The sequence below is a fragment of the Pezoporus flaviventris genome, unplaced genomic scaffold (assembly GCF_033815535.1).
Source record: "Pezoporus flaviventris isolate CSIRO_AGI_PZ_B2104156 unplaced genomic scaffold, CSIRO_AGI_Pfla_v1 ptg000002l, whole genome shotgun sequence".
NCBI classification, from domain to species: Eukaryota; Metazoa; Chordata; class Aves; order Psittaciformes; family Psittacidae; genus Pezoporus; species Pezoporus flaviventris.
The window spans coordinates 81,841,628-81,859,855 of record NW_026892550.1 but is presented as its reverse complement, the minus strand read 5'-3'; the positions used below and the strand labels follow the sequence as shown (position 1 = coordinate 81,859,855).

The window sequence follows — 18,228 nt, the reverse complement described above, 5'->3', positions numbered from 1 at the left end:
ATAATATCCCACCTCTGACTTCCACTGCTAGTGGAAGTTCAAATCAATTTTCAAATCAACTCAATTTCTCAACAGATTTAGCCAAATGGATTTAATTAAATAAATGAGTGCCATATAGAGGGGTCACCTTGATCTCATTTTAAAAGAGGGTAAAGGCATGTCTATGTGAACAGTTACAGCAGTATAAGCTAAGAAATTATTTTAGACTAGGGAAGCTGGACCAGTATTCCTCTCTCCCTATTTCGTTCTGGAGCAAGAACATTCGCAGTTGGAAGTTATACTGGTAAAACTGGAAAAAACTACCTGTGTAAATTTGTGCAACTTTTCTATGAATCAAGAAGGCAAAAAGACATTTGAAAGCCGAATGACATTCTGGTGCGAGATGGGAAATCCCATCTCAAGAGCAACCGCACAAAATTGGCTGTTGTAAAACAGACCAAAGAATCCCTAAAGTAAAATTAGAATATTACAACACCAGAAGCCATCCGAAAGAAGAAAGGCTATGTCTATAGCCTTATATTTATATTTATGCCTTCTATTTATAGAAATAGAAAGGTATTTCCTCCTCCTCTTTTTTTCTCAGCGAAACTAGTTTAAAAGTAAGTCTTTTTAAACATTACTGAAATGGGGTTTAATATCTTCTCAGTTGGTTGCATTGTAGTCTAGGAAGGCTTCCTCTCACAGACTTTTAAGAGTGTCAAAGAAACTTCACAACTGCATTAAGTGTACAGTGAAGAAAAGAGCTCTCTTCCCACATACATGTATGTAAGCTTTAAGCACATGTAAGCTGTGGAGAGATGTCTTCTACTTCTGGGAAGAGATCTTCTCCATGGACAATCAACTTTAAGGACAAAATGTTAAGGCAGACTACCCTGAAATTTGCTTTAGTTACAGTACTGCCACATTGGTCAGTCTATCGCTGGTTCACTGTTCTTAGTGAATAGAGTTTAAAGTAGGACTACAGCTCTGTTAAAAACCCCTCAGATAGGTGGTTAGCCACCACCATCGTTAAACCTCCAAAAGGTTAACGCTTTATTCTCTCTTTTTTCAAATACACAAAATACACAGTGATACCCAAATCAGAAGGTAAAGTGACAGAGGCTGTGACTTTCCTAGTGCATGTAATACTGTTGTGACTGTGAAGACAGGACAATAAGAATTTCAGAAAGCAACAATATTCCTGAAACAGAAATGCAACTTCTGTCTTGATTTTAGCTGGATACAGGATTTCCCTAAGATTCCAATGAACTCAATGATTTTGAAGGATGCTGACTGAAGTGTGGTAATTCACTTGAACTCATAGTCTAAGTATTAAAAAAAGAATGTGCATACATATTCAACTGCCTTAAAACCTAATTTGTTCTGAAGCTCAAAGATCATCCACATCATTCTGTACAGTGGTGCGCTGACAGTGGCATGCATTCTAACCAGACAGAGCTTAATTTGGAGCCTAATGCATTCTGGTAGACAACCTCTACAAAGAATTTGCTGCCCATGTCTGCTAACATCTCACGCATGCACAGTCAATGATCGTGATGTTAGTGCACATGTGATGGGTAGCTATGGATTCAGTGGGTTAATATAGGGACATGCAATGCAACAATGGCCAACTAGTGGGAATGGAGACACTACCTTTGACGAATATGATCTCTTGAATGCCAAGGCGTGTGGTACATAGATCGACTTTAAAGGGGGAATGGTAAAGGGAAACAAAAATAAACGTACAAAATGAAGCAAAATCAGTTCAACATTGAAAACAGATGCACAGTAATAAAACAAAGCTGATTTTGAATGAAACATAAAATTGTGCAAATGCTGAACATGACCCAGACTGATAAAGCACAATGGAACTTCTGTCTGCAAAATCAAGTTTCTAGCACTTTCCTCAAGGCTGTTAGCTTTGGCAGCCTCTCTGAAGATACAGTCAGCTAGAAAATACCTTCTTCTACAGGAATTATTTGGCCTTTATCTACCCACAGTTTTAATGTCCACTGATCAACTATGTGCACATACAAAATTTTGGCTTTGGATTTGGACTAATGGTTTATGCTGGGGCATGTTTGGTCTGAACCAGCTCAGCAAACCATGTATTACTCTGTTACACAACTCTCCAGTTACAATCTCACTTAGAACCTCTTCCAGGAGTTGTGTTTGAATCAGAGTTTTAAATTCTCTCTTCTTCATAGAAACGATCATTTGCATTTGGCTAACATCATTAATCATCCTCACTGCTTTGTGACAGGAGAAACACCAGATGGGCTCAGAGTGAGTTCCATGCCCTACAGAAACTGAATCTCCCTGTCTAAAAAGAGAGCCTCTGGAGCTACACTTACGAGAAGGATGAGAAAAGGATGATAAATCAGTAGCTTCTCTATCCAAGGACATTCTGCACCACCCTGTAATACCTTAAGTAAACTACTTAGCATTTACGAGAAAGGTAAACTTCTCTTGTATCATGAAGTACAGGGGACATTGTGCCATTCTGGGCAAACAGCCAGCATTTTGCATTTTTACATTCAATTAACTGAAACCACTGACAAATAAAAAGCCATAGAGCAACTTCAGCATGTATGCAAACCTCAGAAAAAGCAAGCTACCTGCGGCAGTAAAACACATGCCTGGTCACAGTACCACAATTGTACAGGAACACCACCACACACACACACACACAATGACAAACACCTATAAACACAAGACCCACAGGGCATTTACATTAGGAATTCTTTACAAGATGCTTCTCTTGAAAGACACAACATTAAACAACACTGAATTAATTCACTGCTGATCACAAAGAGCAGGCTAAACAGAGCGCATTTTCTGGGAAGAAAGCTCACTACAGTTACCAAAAAAGCAACACAAGCAGAATTTCAGTTTAGAGAAGAAGGGGTTCACATAAAAGTTATGTGGCACACAGGAAGAAATTCTTATCCATATAAATAGCAGGCAGTTCATAATAGCCCAAATATAACCCTTGCATCCCACCAATACAAACCTGGTTTTGCCAGTCTCAGAGTTCAGTTACGTTTCTTTTGACAGCAAGGCATTCCAGTGTTTGCATGTATGTTTACATCCTTGGACAGGATGCAATAAAACGAGGTAAGTGAAGTTCTCAGATTTGTTTCCTCAAAATAAATCAACTCTTAAAAATATTCTTTAGAAAGTAGGCAGATGCTGAGCAAGTAAATTGCTAATGGAACTTCAGCAACAGCAAATGGGAGATAAAGAGACACCACCATACCCTTAACAGACCTGGTGAGATACTTCAGATATTAGGACCTGAGGCATCTACCACTTCTATCCTCTCCAATGCAAAAGCCATTTTAAATCAAAGAAGCTCAGCACAGAAAAAAAGTGATTGTCAAGGTATCCTGAAGTCTGAAAACCAGCATGGACCACACTGAAGCCCTGCTGCTTCCTCCTGAAGGAGCTTATAAGGCAGAACATCAACTCTAACTTTTATCTGAACCCCCTGATTGTGTATCTGTCCTTTGGTAGCCACAGGTACCTCATTCTTCTGCATCTCTTGGAAAATGCAGAATTTCTCATGAAATGCCTTGAGTGCATGCAAGGAGGAATGGAAGGGGGAGAGAAGAAAGGGAGTAAAATAAAAACAAAATGATCTTCCTTTCAGAATAGGTCTAGATCAACTACAGAGAGAGATTAGAAGAGGTAAGTAAACACAGCAAATTTGTACTACTTCATTAACTCCTTCCACCACCTTAAGTTCATTAGTTATTCCAGCTCATTCCACTATATATACATAGAAAGAACTCCCTGTATCACTTATATTTGCAGTACTTCCATACCTTTGCCATCTGAGCCAAATATCAACTAGAACCTGCCATTTGAGACTGATTTGTGCACAACTGGTTTACAGGCTTGAGACAGGAGGCACAGATCACTGCACCTGTGACACTACCATCTCAGAGGTTCTCTTCTTCCAGAGTATTTTTTAACATGTGAAGCAGGCACCACCAGGAAAGGATGGGGGGAACACATTTTTCATTCATCAGTACCAGAAGAGCCTTTGTGTTCTGTGGAGTCAACAGAATACCTACTTGTTCTTCCAAACCTTGCAAACACTGTCTAGGAGAGCTTAGAAGCTCTCAGGAATGAAAGAAGGGCTCTTCCCTGTTAATAATGACTGAGCAGTATGTCTTTCTTACTTTTGCACTAATACTGCCATCCTGGAATTGAAATGAATAGTTTAAAAGCAACTAACTTTGGCACTTTGGGAAAGTGATTTTCCTCTACTCTGCTCTCTTGAGTTTCATTAGAGTGAAACTACTTTGGCTAGAAAGCCATTGATACGTCTTATGGTGTGACATTACAGCACTAGCTAGGAAGGTTGGTCGGAAACAATAACAGCTCTCAGAAGAAGCAGAGTTAATACCGTACCACACTGGAATGAGAACACCAGGCCAAGATCAACTGTGTACTTCAGCTTAACAGTTGTTATCTACACACACAGACAAGTGGAAATAATCAGTAATGGACTCTATGATCTTAAAGGTCTTTTCCAATCTAAATGATCCCAGGTCCTCAAAGAAAGCAGGGTCAAAATGGAAGAAAGAGCTGATGGCTCATCTTTTCTCCAAAAAGAGAAGGTACCAATTGAGACGGTACACATTCTCTTCTCCCAGGAAAAATAAGAAAACCTGCATGAGCTGAAGAACTGCAGCCTATAGCTTACCTCTTAGCTGATGATCTGTCTTGACTATGCTCTTGATGTATGCAAAAAAACATTCCTATCTTTAGTTTGCTTGGAATTCTATCACTTCAAGCTCTCAAAGAGGCTGGTAAGCAACATCCTAAAATCAACCCTTACCAAAAGTGAGAACTGTCTCATTATTATCTTTTTGCCATAACACTAGAGCCAGTGAAATTCATTCCTCTGACAATAAATGTGTGTTTTCTGCAGATCATGGGCATGCTTACAACAGGGACAAAATAAACTATTTTGATTGCAGTATTTGTTGTAAAATAATGTCACAGTGAGGCAACAGATCCTTCTTATAACAACAGCAGGGAGTAGCTTGCAATTTTGAAACCAAGTGAAACCAACTTATTGTACGCAGAACAGTCAGCCAACTTAGAGAAAAGCCTGTTCCATGGAAAAAACAGTAAAACCAACAAAATTAATCATCCAAGTTTCTGATGTAGTTCTTTAAGCCTCTGATCTGCACAATGCCAGATCCATCTCAAATGTGTTTCCCATCTGCCTACCTCTCGTTTGGATTTCTGGGAGGAGCGTTCCAGAACATCGTCACTGGAGAGGTCGGAGTCCTCTGAGAAACTCAGGTGTTGACGGAGCTGCAAATCTGAGAAGCCAGGAATGAAAAAGGGAAGTTAGAGAACTAGTGACCATTCTTTCTGTAAACATTTCAGAACTCAGCTGCAAGTTGTCTGAATGAGCTTGAGAAATACTCAGTCCTTTTATGGCAGTCTCAGTTGCCCTGCCTGTGACTGCAGAGCTATCAGAGAAGCACTGATCCACAAAATGATCAATATTAGTGAGAAGCTTTAAGAAAACATCACTTTCTGCAAATGCTGTTAAAAATAATGGTCATGATTCTCTCTTTGTACTGTATCAGTGCTCTTACAATATACAGAGTACTTGGATGACAGCAGCTGGCACCATTTTGCCTATTTCTACAGGGCCACAGAAATGTAACATGCTCGCTTTTGATCGCATTTATGGCTAACTTATTCACTGTATCACAAGTTGCCATTAAACATCTCCATCTGCACCTGAGAGATTTACACGAGGTCACAGAATCCCCACTTGAGAGATCAGTAGACAGTTGCCAGATCACTGAGAACACAGCACTAACTGCATCTCTGCAGTCTTCAGCATCCATGGAGCCAGGTTGAAAGAAAGAACAGACCACCCAAAGAAAAGATGCTGAATAGATTTAAAATAGAGATGAAATGTCACAAACAAGTGATTACAACAAACAGTGTTTACTTCTCAAACCAGTCTAAGGCAGAAAACAGATATGCCTTGTATATATCAAGAGTGAAGCTTTTATTTAAGGATCTATTTTTTTTCAGTAGCCTATCAACTACTTTTGTCAACAAGCAAACATGCAGTTCTAGTCGCTAGCACTTTTCCTGATTTGCCCATTTGCCGCTGGGAAGCAATGTCATTCAGCACAGCAGCTTAATGACAAAGTAAGCCAAATGTACTGTCAAGCATACCTAGCTGTAGGAAAAGTACACAGTGTGGAGGCATAGATCTATTATACCTGCAGCTATAATCAGTGGAGAAGCTTTGTGCTTGCCAGAATCCACAGTGGCACTACTTGAGGGAGTACTTGGGCAGGATTTGTCATCAGTCTTTTTCTTCTTGTCTTTCTTATACCCAGAGAAAACAGACTTCCACAACGACCTAGGCTTTGCTGCTTCCTCTGTCCCACCGCTAGATTTGTCAGAAAGCCTGCTGTCATTTTTGGACTTCTTCTCCTTTTTGTTCTTACGAGGGGAGAAAAGAGAAGTTCTTTTTTTACTCTTCCCACTGGAGCCCTCTGAAGAGGTGACAGACCCTTCAGGTCCAGCCATATCAGCAGCAGGAGTGGAGAACTTCTCGCTAGCACCATCATGCTTTCGTGTTGATCCCTCTGCTATTTTCAAAGCCAGATGCTTTGGAGAGTCATAAAACAACTCTTTGGTCTTCAAGGGCATAGAAGATGCCTTTCTTGCCCTTGTGGTCCCAGCAGCAGCAGCTGCAGCCATCTCCATATCTTTCATCTTACACAATTGTTTAGCCATGGCATCCCGCAGTGCTTGGCTCTTGACAGACTTCTCTCTGGCTCTCATTCTTTCTTCAGCAAGCTCCTTGGCCTCCACAGAAATCTCAGGCAACACTCGCTTCTTCTGGTTAACCCCTCCTTCCACTGAGGGTGGGCCACCATTTTCTTTGACCAAAGGCAAAAGGCGTGGTTTCTCTGGCCTTGGCCTACTGGTAGGAGGTGTAAAGAACTTCTCATGAAGGCTCGAGTCCTCCGTCCTGTCATCGTAAGTGTCTTCTACATCATCAGCAAACGGAATCTCATCCACACTCTCTGCAAAAGACTTCCGCACATCCTCTTTTTTGGCCTGGATTGGCTCTTTGGCAGCAGAGGTCGGCTCATGGCGTGGGGGAACAGGAGGTGTTGATGCTGGTGTTGGAGGTGACCTGGCTTCAACCTCGTTCTGCCAGACTGCTTGATGCCTCTTTCTACGCAAAGTGGCTGGTTCTTCACCCTGAGGAGGCGGTGGTGGCGGACTTGATGGAGGAGTAAGCATAGTAGAGTCAGAAGTGTTGAAGCTCTGGCTAGCCATAGTTCTCATGTTAGATGAGCTCTCCTGAAGGCCAAGTCCAGAACTGCTGGATACATCTCTTACTTCACTGGAACTCCTTAGCTCTTTTTCTGATGGAGACTTTGGAGTCAGAAGAGAAATCTGCTCATTTTCTAACTTGGACAATCCCTGTCTTCTTGGGGCAGGTTGGGGTTTTACAAGATGGATCCTTTCATCGCCTGAAATCTTCTGGCTATTAAAAGTCTTCAGAGGAGTTGTCTCAAGGGCAGATACATTAAAGTTCGTCTCTGAGCGTTTGTTTCTGTCTACTGGGGTGAGCCCTAAGCTCCTCCGGATTTCAGCACTCTTCATCCAGAACTCTTCTACAAGGTTACTCCGTTTTAGGGCTTCTTCTGCAGTAGTAGGGCTCCCCAGTTTTTCCACCTCACTATCCTGGCCCCTGAAAACTAGTTTGGCTAAAGGAGTAGACGTTAAGGCTGGGACAGGTTGGAAGCATACTGGAGGCGCCACTGGGGATGGAATGGATGTTTCAGCAGAAGGCAAAGGCTGGGAACAGATAGGCATTTGAGCAGATGTTGCAGATGAAGCCAGTGTTGGTGATGCTGGCTGAGACTCTGCCATCGATGTGGATGCAATGGCTTCTGGTGATGCAACTGGCTGGGATAACACTGGTGACGGTGGTACCAGAGGGCTCCTAACTTTCCTGTCTTTGGGAATTTCATCCTTTGGTCCTTCAAGAAGGAAAGGCTCAGGAAAGAAGCGTGCCTCTGGAGATTTTATTGCACGGGATACTTCAGCCAGGGGATCTTTTACATCCTACAAAAAATGAAACCCAGAAATGTAGTCAGTGGGCACATCAGAATACTGGGTTTTCTTTTGTTTATTTGTTTTTGTTTTTTTTTTCTCTTCCCCTCTTTTAAGTAAACCATCCAAGTATCAAAATATGAAACTCCACACACGTAGAATCTCATGTGCAGACCGGGAACATCACTTAGGATTTCTCATCAGGTATCATTCTTTTTGCTGCCCTGATGTATAAACTGTCCTCTGTAGATGTCAACAAGGGAAATATAATTTTTAGATTACAAACAGTAACCTAAACTCCAGGATTCTGTTTCTGTCTTTTCCTGCTCTCTCTCTGAATTTCCAACTCTGTGTATTGTGGTAGTGCCTCAACTCAGACAGATTTGATGCAAGTCTCTCTGGCTCTCATGAATATAGCACTTTCTGCTGGCTAGCATCTGCTGTAACGTTTTCTTAAAGCAGGGGGTGCTTTCTCTGGTAAGAGTAAATTAAGATGTAATTCCCTTGCCCCATAATGGTGTGATAAGTCTTGGTTTTCGTCTCCTATATCTAGATTACCATATTACTCAGTAGCACAATTCACTGACTCCTCTTACTGAGTTCTGATATTATTCTTTCCAATGGTATCATTTCTACCAGTTTGCTTTTCAGTGTAGACAGTTTGGTGTACGGGACACATGAGCACTAGAGCATAAACCTACCTATCTGTGTACTTATATGATGCATATTAAACACCCAGGTCTTGAGTACAGCATTTAGGCACTGTCCTGATACAAAAAATAACTATGTCTAATAGAATCATTAGATAGTGCTGAATAAAGAAAACAAAAAATCCAACCCCTTAATTTTAACAGAAAGTGAATGTTGTCAGTGATTGCTGTCAGTAAACCAGGTTTATCCCATAATGTGTCCATTGTAAAAGTAAACTGGTTTATGACAAAACTCTCTAGGATAAAGTCTAATCCTTCAGTAATTCCTTAAAAACAAACTCCTTGGAGGGAAAAAATTGAACATTTTAAGGGTCATGTACTTCCTGATCTGAAACACCAGTAGCTGGAAACACATTTGCATGTGGACTCCAGGGCTGACAACATGACATGTCTCACATCCCTAAGCTGAACTATGTTGTTACTCTGGAAGAAATACGCATAGCTTTAACTACTACTAAGTAATACAAATATAATATTGAATTGCAACTATACAGAATCTGCTTTTAGTACAGAAAAGATAGCCAAACAAGGACAAACTGGAAACACCTTGCTTATGGCTCCCCTTGTTCATCTTATCTATCTCTTGTTAAGTGCACAATGAAATGAAAATATCCTGCAGAATTCTTTCTAGGGCTTTGTGATGGGAGCTTGTGTGACTGTGACAGAGCCTCTACATACTGAAGATAGTACATTATTATTTTTTTAAGTCTACATGAAGTCAGATTTCAAGTTGATCAACACAAATTACAGAGACAGGAAAGGAGGAAAGCACACTCCTGTAAGCCCTCATTAGTTTATCCAGCAAACTCTTCTACTGAACTACAGATGGTAAGCAGAAAACTCCACAGATTCTTTCTTACCTCTGCTTGTTTTGCTTTGGGACTTTCAACTGGAGACAGAGGAAGAACAGTGTCACTAGGTGACTGGATAGGGATGGATGGCTTGCATGGATCTAGGGAAAGCAAAAATGTTTCCAAACACACATGAGACCGCTAATATTATTTTCTTTTTTAGTGTTACACACAGCAAGCAGTGACAAATTTCTCCGCTCTTTATAAACTCTAGATTGGACATCTGGAACATAGACAAAAAAATTAAACATCAAAAATAGCACAAGCTTTTGAACGTGACTTCAATCAGGAAAAGCAGTTGGATGCTTTCTCACACTTTAGGAAGCTGCAGTTAATGGATTCAGAACATTCTCCTCAAAATGTTAATGTAAGCACATGCCTTGCCACTTAGAGTAGAAGATGGTGCAAATACAAGAGACTGTGTTCTCTTAAATCTAATAAATGTATAGACTACCTTAAATGCAACTAGAATCATTCAAACATTGATGGAAAAGCTATTACCTTCTGTGACACTGTAAGAAGCACCTTCTGCTTCTTCTTCATCTTCATCTTCAGAGACTTTTAGTTCTGGCTCTTTTGTGCCACCTTGATGTAAGCGAAACTCTGCTTCTGCATCAGATGGGATGTCATCTGATCAGGGGTGGAAAAAGGGAGAAAAAACCCAAGAAATATTGGATACAAGTGCATCAGGACCTCTCTTTATTATCCAAAAGTCTTTCATAATCCTTTCCTCCTGTTCACATGTTGCTAATCACTTTCAGAACCCGAAACATTTCAATCCTTTTTTTTGTGTGCTAATTAGAGTCATTTAAGCAGTAAATGATGGATTATTAGTATAAATAACTAAATTAGTAATTGAAGTCATACATTAATGGTTTTCTGGCAAATTTTCCATGTTTCCTGGCACAAGCAGATCATTTTACACTAGCAAGGGAAGACTTTCTGCATAACATTGTGGGCTTTTCACAAATTTACTTCTGTTTCTGTTATTCAGCAGGATTAGTACTGAATATGGATACGAAGCAAGCCTTCTAGTTAGCAGATGGTGAGAGGACACAAGAAATTTGTTCTAAAACACACAGCATTGAGGTTCTTCTGTTTCTTTTTCTCCTTCACTCCTGGCTCCCTCTTGATTATTTGAAACAACACCCCTACATCACTGAAAATAAGATCAGGTTTAACAAAAGATCATACAAAGTATGATCACAAATACCCTCATACAAAGTATTTTCTGCCAATAAAATTCTGTTCACACAACAGGTTTAAATAATGCACACTGGCACCCTACCGTCATCCAGCTCTGCACCCGTGTCTCCCTCTTCACCTGCCTGCCCTTCTGTGTCCGCAGGCTCTGTGCCCAGCTCATCCTCCACATCCTCCTCACATGGAGCTAGAATGCATTCAAATATTGAGGAAAAAAGGAGAAAAAAAGACACTATACAGTGAAAGGCTCTACATTGAACTGCACCAACACTTTATAGTGGAGATATTCATTAACTGCTGCCAAAACAAGAAATCCTGAAATGTGTCACCTTGAAAGACATCTATGGTGAAATGATACTTCCAGACTCCAACAAATCAAGGAATGCCCTACCCTGGGGAGCCTCCAAGGCATTTGCACTTAAAGCAGCCAGGGCTTTTCTGAGCAACAAGCCTTGTGCAAAATCAAACAAGAAGGAGACTGGGAGGACATCAAACCAAAATGAAGTTTACTGTTCTTCCAGGAAGATTAATATTTTCTTTACCACAGCAGAACAGTTGCCATCACTTTATAGCATACGTGTATTGGGTGAAAACTGGAATCTCACAATGTACCACAACTGTTCATCTTAAAATTGAAACAGGCTTTTGAGGGTGTAAGTCAGAGATAGAGTCCACCTCTGTGACAGATCATTATTACATTTGGAAGCGTTTAACTCTGTGCAGGGCCCGAGACACTTGTTATGATGTACAAGTAACTGGGATGTAAGTTCAGACATTTAAAGTGAATAAAAAGATATATTCAAAACTTCCAGTTACAGATCAGAATTTGATTGCTGGGTCAAAATAAAGAAAAGATTCTTGAGCTTATAACTCTGAAAAGGGCATCTGACGTTACTACTTGTGACAGGATTCAATCACAAGAGGAGAAAGAAGACTGTGGGGGCTGAATTTCATTATTAAATAATACTTTTTAAAAAACATAAACCTTATGACACCTTGTCCCATCTCATGCTATGCATGATTTTGCTTAACTTTTGTTTGTTAAGCAGTTTCATAAAACAATTTAAACAAACAAAAAACTGAGCACTTCCAGGGGTTGGTAGTTTTTGCATAGCAGAGTCAGTCAACTACATTTTTAGATTGTGCAGTGAGTTAGCATCAATTTGTGTTCAACAACATGCAGATATTTAACTCTGCTGTATATCCTATTGCAAATGCATACACAGTCAGCGTGTATTATTAGGCACGATGTTTGCTAACTATGCACATAGGATATGGTCCTGTAACGATGATAACAGACAGATTTATAACCTTCTTTGTTGGACCTATATGAGTAAACCAAGCAGTGCAAATCTCTAGACCTGAATGCATACAGTGTCATGCTATCATCTTTAGGAGGACTCCTGGCATGGCTCCCAGCAGTGGCTCCCATGGTAGGGTGAGAGGCTGTTTCCAACAGGCAGTCCAGATGCAGCCTCCTGATTCTGTAGCCATATGGGAGTGATTTGTCCTGCACCAGCTTTCTCCTGCATCAGGGAATAGGCCCTGATCCTTTTTGTTTACTAGTGACAGTGTGAAATGGTTGGAGCCATTTATATGCTTAGCATTGCTAATTAGGAGAATCTTGAAAACAAACCAACCCTCCCTAAAATTGAGGTCTTCCAGCCTCTCCTCTAATACAGGTTTCTGTTTATTTCAAAACACAGCCTTCAGTGGCTGGTTTGTCGTCTTCCTTCAACCACATAATTTATCTTTTCCATGCTTTTCCCCTCGTAGTACTAAAACAGATCATATGGGCTACTTTATTTTGTCAACTACTGTGAAAAGGCAGTTACTCTTACATGTGATAAAGCACTGGCCTACTCCCTTTCATCAGAGGCTTATAAAACCCAGAATGTTGTGGATGTGGAGCATAGGAGACCGAATCATATGGCAAAGGCTGGACTGCCCAGAAGGGCATTTACAAATCTTCTGAACAAAACCAGTGCCCCAGTCTGATTGTTGCTTAGGTATACAGTAGCTTATGTTATTTTGGAAAGAATAATGTCATGGGATGGTTTTATGGTAGCAGCAAACGTGAGTACTTGCAAAAATGTAACTCTGATGTTAGAATATCTGATACCACTATGTATATGTGTGTCTTCAGATCCAGAAACCATGAACTGACATGAGACATACAAGGAATGTTGGAGAGAGGGGAGAAAGTTCTTGAATAGGTTGGTACACAAAACTTCACAGATGATTACAGAGGCAAAGATAAATAACAACTTGGTGCAAGGGTGGATCCCATTGAGGGACATGGAGAGTTTGCAGGTGGCTCGTTATACTATACATATACTGCGCATATACGTATATGCAGTGAGGAAAAGGAGCAAGAGGCCAAAAGCTGTCACACCATAACTCAGAAGCTATACACTATGGCAGCCAGAAACTTGGATCAGCACTTGGCTCATATCAGCTAGCAGCTGTGAGCAGACTGCATCATGTGCAGACATCTTGTAAACACTGCTGCCTTTGCAAAGCAGCAGCAGAAGCAAAGGTCTATAGGCAAGCTAGCTATTCTGATGTACCAAAGCAACTCAGCTGCAGATCAACTACCCAGCCACAACCTGCTGCTATTCCACTGGGTTTAACACCTTCTCCGCTTTACACAAATTTACACCTTTACTGTAATCCCAGAATCTTCATGCTCATTGGTTTTGTAATAGAGCTTAGAGGACCACATAAAAAAGGCAGCTGAGCTCTACCATCCTCCAGCTTTCCTGAGGCTTTCCTAAATAATGTGAACCCCAAGTCAAAGGAGACACAACAGCCATCACTATTCCCAAAGATCCCAGCTTCAACCTTATTCTTCTTTCTGTTTGCTTCACCAGGTAACTACAATTTGCAGTTGCTAGAGAACTGCAATTGCTTTAAGTGTTCTCTGTGAATCATTCAGCTGCAAGAAAGCCCCATGTTCTTTTAGTCAAGGAGCTAGGGAAAGAATAAGCAGTCCAGTCTCCAGTTTACGAAGGAAATTGAAGCACTCAGCTAGATTCTTCCTTCTACATTATTACTCCCAAGATAACCCCTCTGTGTGGCCTGCCTTCAGGAGGGTTACATGGTTGAGTTCATGCAAGAATGGACTATCTGAGCAAGGCGTGCATGCACACTCCCCCTTCCTCCCTCCCTCCACGTCCAGTCATGCAGTAGCGACAGGGCCGTAAGTTCCAGGGTTAAAGTACCAGCTCAGCTGCTGAAGGCATGGAGAAGAGACGGGCAGGGTTATTGTGCATTGGAATACATAGAACATCACCAAACTACCTCCAGGGACCGTCTCCAGCCACGCCTGTACCGCCTCATGGCGTACGGAGGGAAGGTCGGATGCTGAATTTAAAAAACAATAAATTGTAAGAAATCAAAATTAGACCATCAGTAAGTGTCTAAAACAGAAGAGTGACAGAGGGAAACTTCAGTAGCAAACACAGGAATAAAACCTATGAGATGTTAAAACAACAGATTCCAGGCTTGGGATTTAAATGGAGAGAACACACTCAGAGACCTACTCTTTCTCTAGGAGCTGTAATGTTAGAGGAAATAGAGATGGCAAAGTGAGATGGGTTGCTGCACTGCTGTACTCCACTTGAAACTCTGCAGAGGAGGGAAACTAAGAGATGAAAGAGCTGAGCAACAAGAGAGGGGCAGTCCTAACAGTCCCAGAACCTCTGCTCCCAGGTGCGAATGCCAGCAGACAAAGAAGAGCACCCAAAGCAGAATGAGAGTATTGTCACGCTATCCCAGGCTTTCCCAACAAACCTCACTGCCACTGCTGCAGAAGGTCTCTCCAAACATCTTGTATCACAAAATACAGCTCACCCAGGAACAAATTTGTCTATTAAATTCAGGCTGAAAACTTACAGCATATCCACAAGTACATGGATACGGGGTGACAGCACTTTGAAAAACCAAACTGCTGCTACACCTGCATACACCTGTACTGTTATATGACAAAGTAACTGAAGCAGCTAACCGATCAATCAGGACTGTCCCAGTTTGCCCCAGTTTTAGGGGAAGGCAAGGAAACACTGCCTTCCCTCCCAAAAGAAGTTGGAAAGACCACAAAATCTATTTTGGAAGGATCATATTTTTCTGGCTGGTGCACCAGCACACTATGGAAAAGTAGTAATTAGAAAATACAAATGGAAAGAAAAAATTAGACACTAGTGATACAGATCCTCAAGCAGAAGCTAAAGTAACCTTAATTGTAGCAAGCTTAAGAAACATTAAGCAACTACTCTAGAATACTGAATGTTACGGACAGTTGAACTTGTTTTGTGGTTGTAGTGGGAAGGAAACATCCATCTCTTATTTGTATGGAGCAGATTTCACACTGGAAAAATCACAGTGCATTCTACAAACTGCAATTATAAGCATAGACAAGCATAGACAAACTGATCTGTAACAAACTGGATCAGGGTTAAAAGACCAAGCCAAATATCTAGAACTACGAGGAAAAGATAACTATCTGGAACAGAATATGACCAAGCAACATGAGGTAAAGCCCTAGGCTTTTTTAAATAGAGATCAGTCATTTAACTTAACTTCACGTCTGCTGTAAAAGTATGCTTCCCACAGCATAGTTACTGCCTCTGCAATTCCGGCACAGTGGTCACAGACTGAGAGAACAGCACTGTTCACCAACTGCATGGTTAAGTCTAGGCTTCTGCACAGGCAAAGCACCTACGACAATGTTGTGGTTTAACCCCAGAAAGCAACTAAGGACACGTACTTACCTTAAGACACACTGTAATACAGTCTAGAATAAGTTCAGCAGGGACTGCTGGAATGTGCTTACAAGAGAACTAGACTACTGGCATTTTCCCCTTCCAAAGTTTTCCTTCAAGTAACTAGCAACTCAAAAAGGTCACACCTCACTTCAGAAAACAGATATACTGTCATATCTTAAACACAGGGCATCAAAACCACCACTGATCACATTTGCAAGCTCTCTGAATCCCATCATTCCTTCCTAATAACAGACACAGTTACACTTTGAAAAGCAGCAGCAGAGAATTACGCTCAGTAGAGAACCTGACCCTGTTCAGTCTTTGCTGTAGTAGCCACACAACATAGTCCTTCAGCTTTCCCTGAGGAAGCACAGAGCCCTCACTGCCACAAAACCCACAGCTATCCCTAAAGCCAGTAACTGAGTGCTAATTGCCAGCACTATCAAATCATGTGTGCAGTGACAAAAAATGCTATGGAGTCAAAACAGGCAGACAATGGGTGAGAAGAAGTCACACCACCAAGGAGCTGAGAAAGCAGTCATTTTAAGCAGACACAGACCTGAAAAGCAAAATGTTTAACCAAGTGTAATTTCAGTGTAATTTGGAAGTAGTTCCTTTCAACCACTGCTGCCCCTGCTGAAGTACACTGCTCTTGAAGGGCGCAGAAGCAACAGAGTTAAACAGCTGCAACTGTGATCCAGGAACCGGTGGTGTGGGGCTCGGGAGAGATTACCTCTGGAGGTGGAGGACTTTGAGGTTGGGACCATTTTTTCCTCCTCCTCTTTTTCACGGATGTGTGTCCAGTGCACATCTGCCAGGATCTCCAGGGGATCAACCGGATTTACAATCTGCTCCAGTCTAAGGTTTCCAGCTAGCGTGAGGAGGGCATGGCATACCAGGTTGTAGGCAGGGTGTGTGAAGGACAGGGAGGAAAAGGTGGGAGAACAGTGGAAAGGAAAGGTAACACATCAGAGGAAAGGAAATAAGAAAAGAAGAAGAGAAAATATTACTGGCTAAGATCAGTTTGCAAGACAGACAGAAAAAAAGGCTCAGCATCGTGTGTGCACGCATACACCAATACAGCACTCCTCATACTTCCCATCAAAGCTGAATAATGCCATTCCAAAGGCAGAGAGATACTATTAAAAACATCATTGTAGATCCTCTCTATTGCAAGCAGCTTTGCTGAAATGAAAGACATTCTCTGGGTGTCCAACAGTATGTGGTATGTAAATACCAATTTATGAAATTTCTAGCTCCTTCAGCCTGTTCATTATGATTATCACCAAAACCATCTTGCTGTTAAAGGAAAGGGACAACCTGCATTGTAGTTTGATGCACCAAAATGAAAGGTCTCTTATCCCCTACTATACAGTTAAGTACTCCTTTGTATCCTGGGTATGTATTCCTTTGTGAATTCAATTACGTGATGGATATGAGTTTGACTTCTGTGTGTATATGCATATACAGACAAGGGCATACACTTACTTTAGCAATTCAAACACTTTGTTTACCCCTGTTTTGTAATGACTTGCTCAGGGGTAAATTTCTTTTCTGAAGAGTAACAGCATTTTAATTAGGACTGAGCAGTGCCCCCACTTCCCCAGAAGAGAATTCCTGTTACACAGATTAATTTGTTTAAAAGAAATAGCATTACTCCTCAACTATGTGCATACACAAAGCCCAGCTACTTATGGTGTGTCAAAAGGAATAACGGGCACCTAAAACAACCGATAACCAGCTTGTTCAACTGCTCAGCATGCCCTCATTCTACAGGGAACAGGTGTTCAACATTTGTAGGAGTGGTCTTCAAAAGCAAATGACTTATCCTGAAAGGAAAATGCCCACTTACTTTATAAAGTAGGAGGTCAATTTTCACAACAGCCGGATTACCACTGAGTAGGGCAAAACCCTGTTTCAGCAGTTAAAAACCTCAAAAGCAGTTAGATTTTCAGATGGTGCACTAGTTTTGAAGGAAACAAGAACCATTAGCAGCATTTACAGGTCACGCTCATTTCCTGCTGTCTCGTTTTAACCAAGTTTCTCTCTCCCAGCCATGTTTTCCCCACATATGACACGGTGTTTGGGACATCCATGTCAGGAATAACTATGTGTGAGATTTGGCATTAAAACTGCAGAAGAAACAGGCAGAAGGAACTGCAGGAAGGACAGAATTACCAGCCAGTTAATCAAGGGAAAAAGGGTCCAGGCGCACAAACTCAAATGCAGAGCGGGATTCTCAATTTAGGCAAGTATTTAGCAATTTTGTGTCTCTCTTGCCTCATCAGAGAGTCCTCTTATCAATTAGCACAACCACATGGTCTACGAGAGCTACTGGACATCCTGTAGGAACAGGAACCTGGGCTTTTCTCACTCTGTACCAAAGCACTCGCATGCAGGCCCCAAGATGAGTAGAGTTAGCATTTGCATCGCCACACAAAAGTTTCTGTTAAAGGGTTTAGATTTGCCAGCAACGGCTGAGAAGTATATATTCCTCAGCAAGGCTTGGAAAGAGCAGGTCCCACATGATCTGCATGTTTTAAAATGGATTTCTCTGGGATTTAGACCAGCGTAATGTACACACCTTCAGTT

The 18,228-nt window shown here is 41.3% G+C and overlaps 1 protein-coding gene across 24 annotated transcripts in view; it reads right to left on the bottom strand.

Moving 5' to 3' along the window:
• Window positions 1-18,228, bottom strand: part of MICAL3 (microtubule associated monooxygenase, calponin and LIM domain containing 3) — a 183,882-nt gene that overhangs the window by 23,661 nt on the left and 141,993 nt on the right. For 17 of the 24 annotated variants that reach the window (XM_061444685.1, XM_061444687.1, XM_061444684.1 and 14 more), the window contains 8 exons: window positions 16,370-16,507; window positions 14,171-14,236; window positions 10,956-11,057; window positions 10,169-10,297; window positions 9,677-9,768; window positions 6,249-8,118; window positions 5,227-5,321; window positions 1,633-1,683 (listed from right to left, as the gene is read on the bottom strand). In XM_061444685.1, coding sequence (XP_061300669.1) covers window positions 1,633-1,683; window positions 5,227-5,321; window positions 6,249-8,118; window positions 9,677-9,768; window positions 10,169-10,297; window positions 10,956-11,057; window positions 14,171-14,236; window positions 16,370-16,507 — 2,543 coding nt within the window. Of the gene's footprint in view, window positions 1-1,632; window positions 1,684-5,226; window positions 5,322-6,248; window positions 8,119-9,676; window positions 9,769-10,168; window positions 10,298-10,955; window positions 11,058-14,170; window positions 14,237-16,369; window positions 16,508-18,228 lie in introns of those variants that run through there. The other 7 variants (XM_061444691.1, XM_061444696.1, XM_061444708.1 and 4 more) reach the window with 5 other exon arrangements.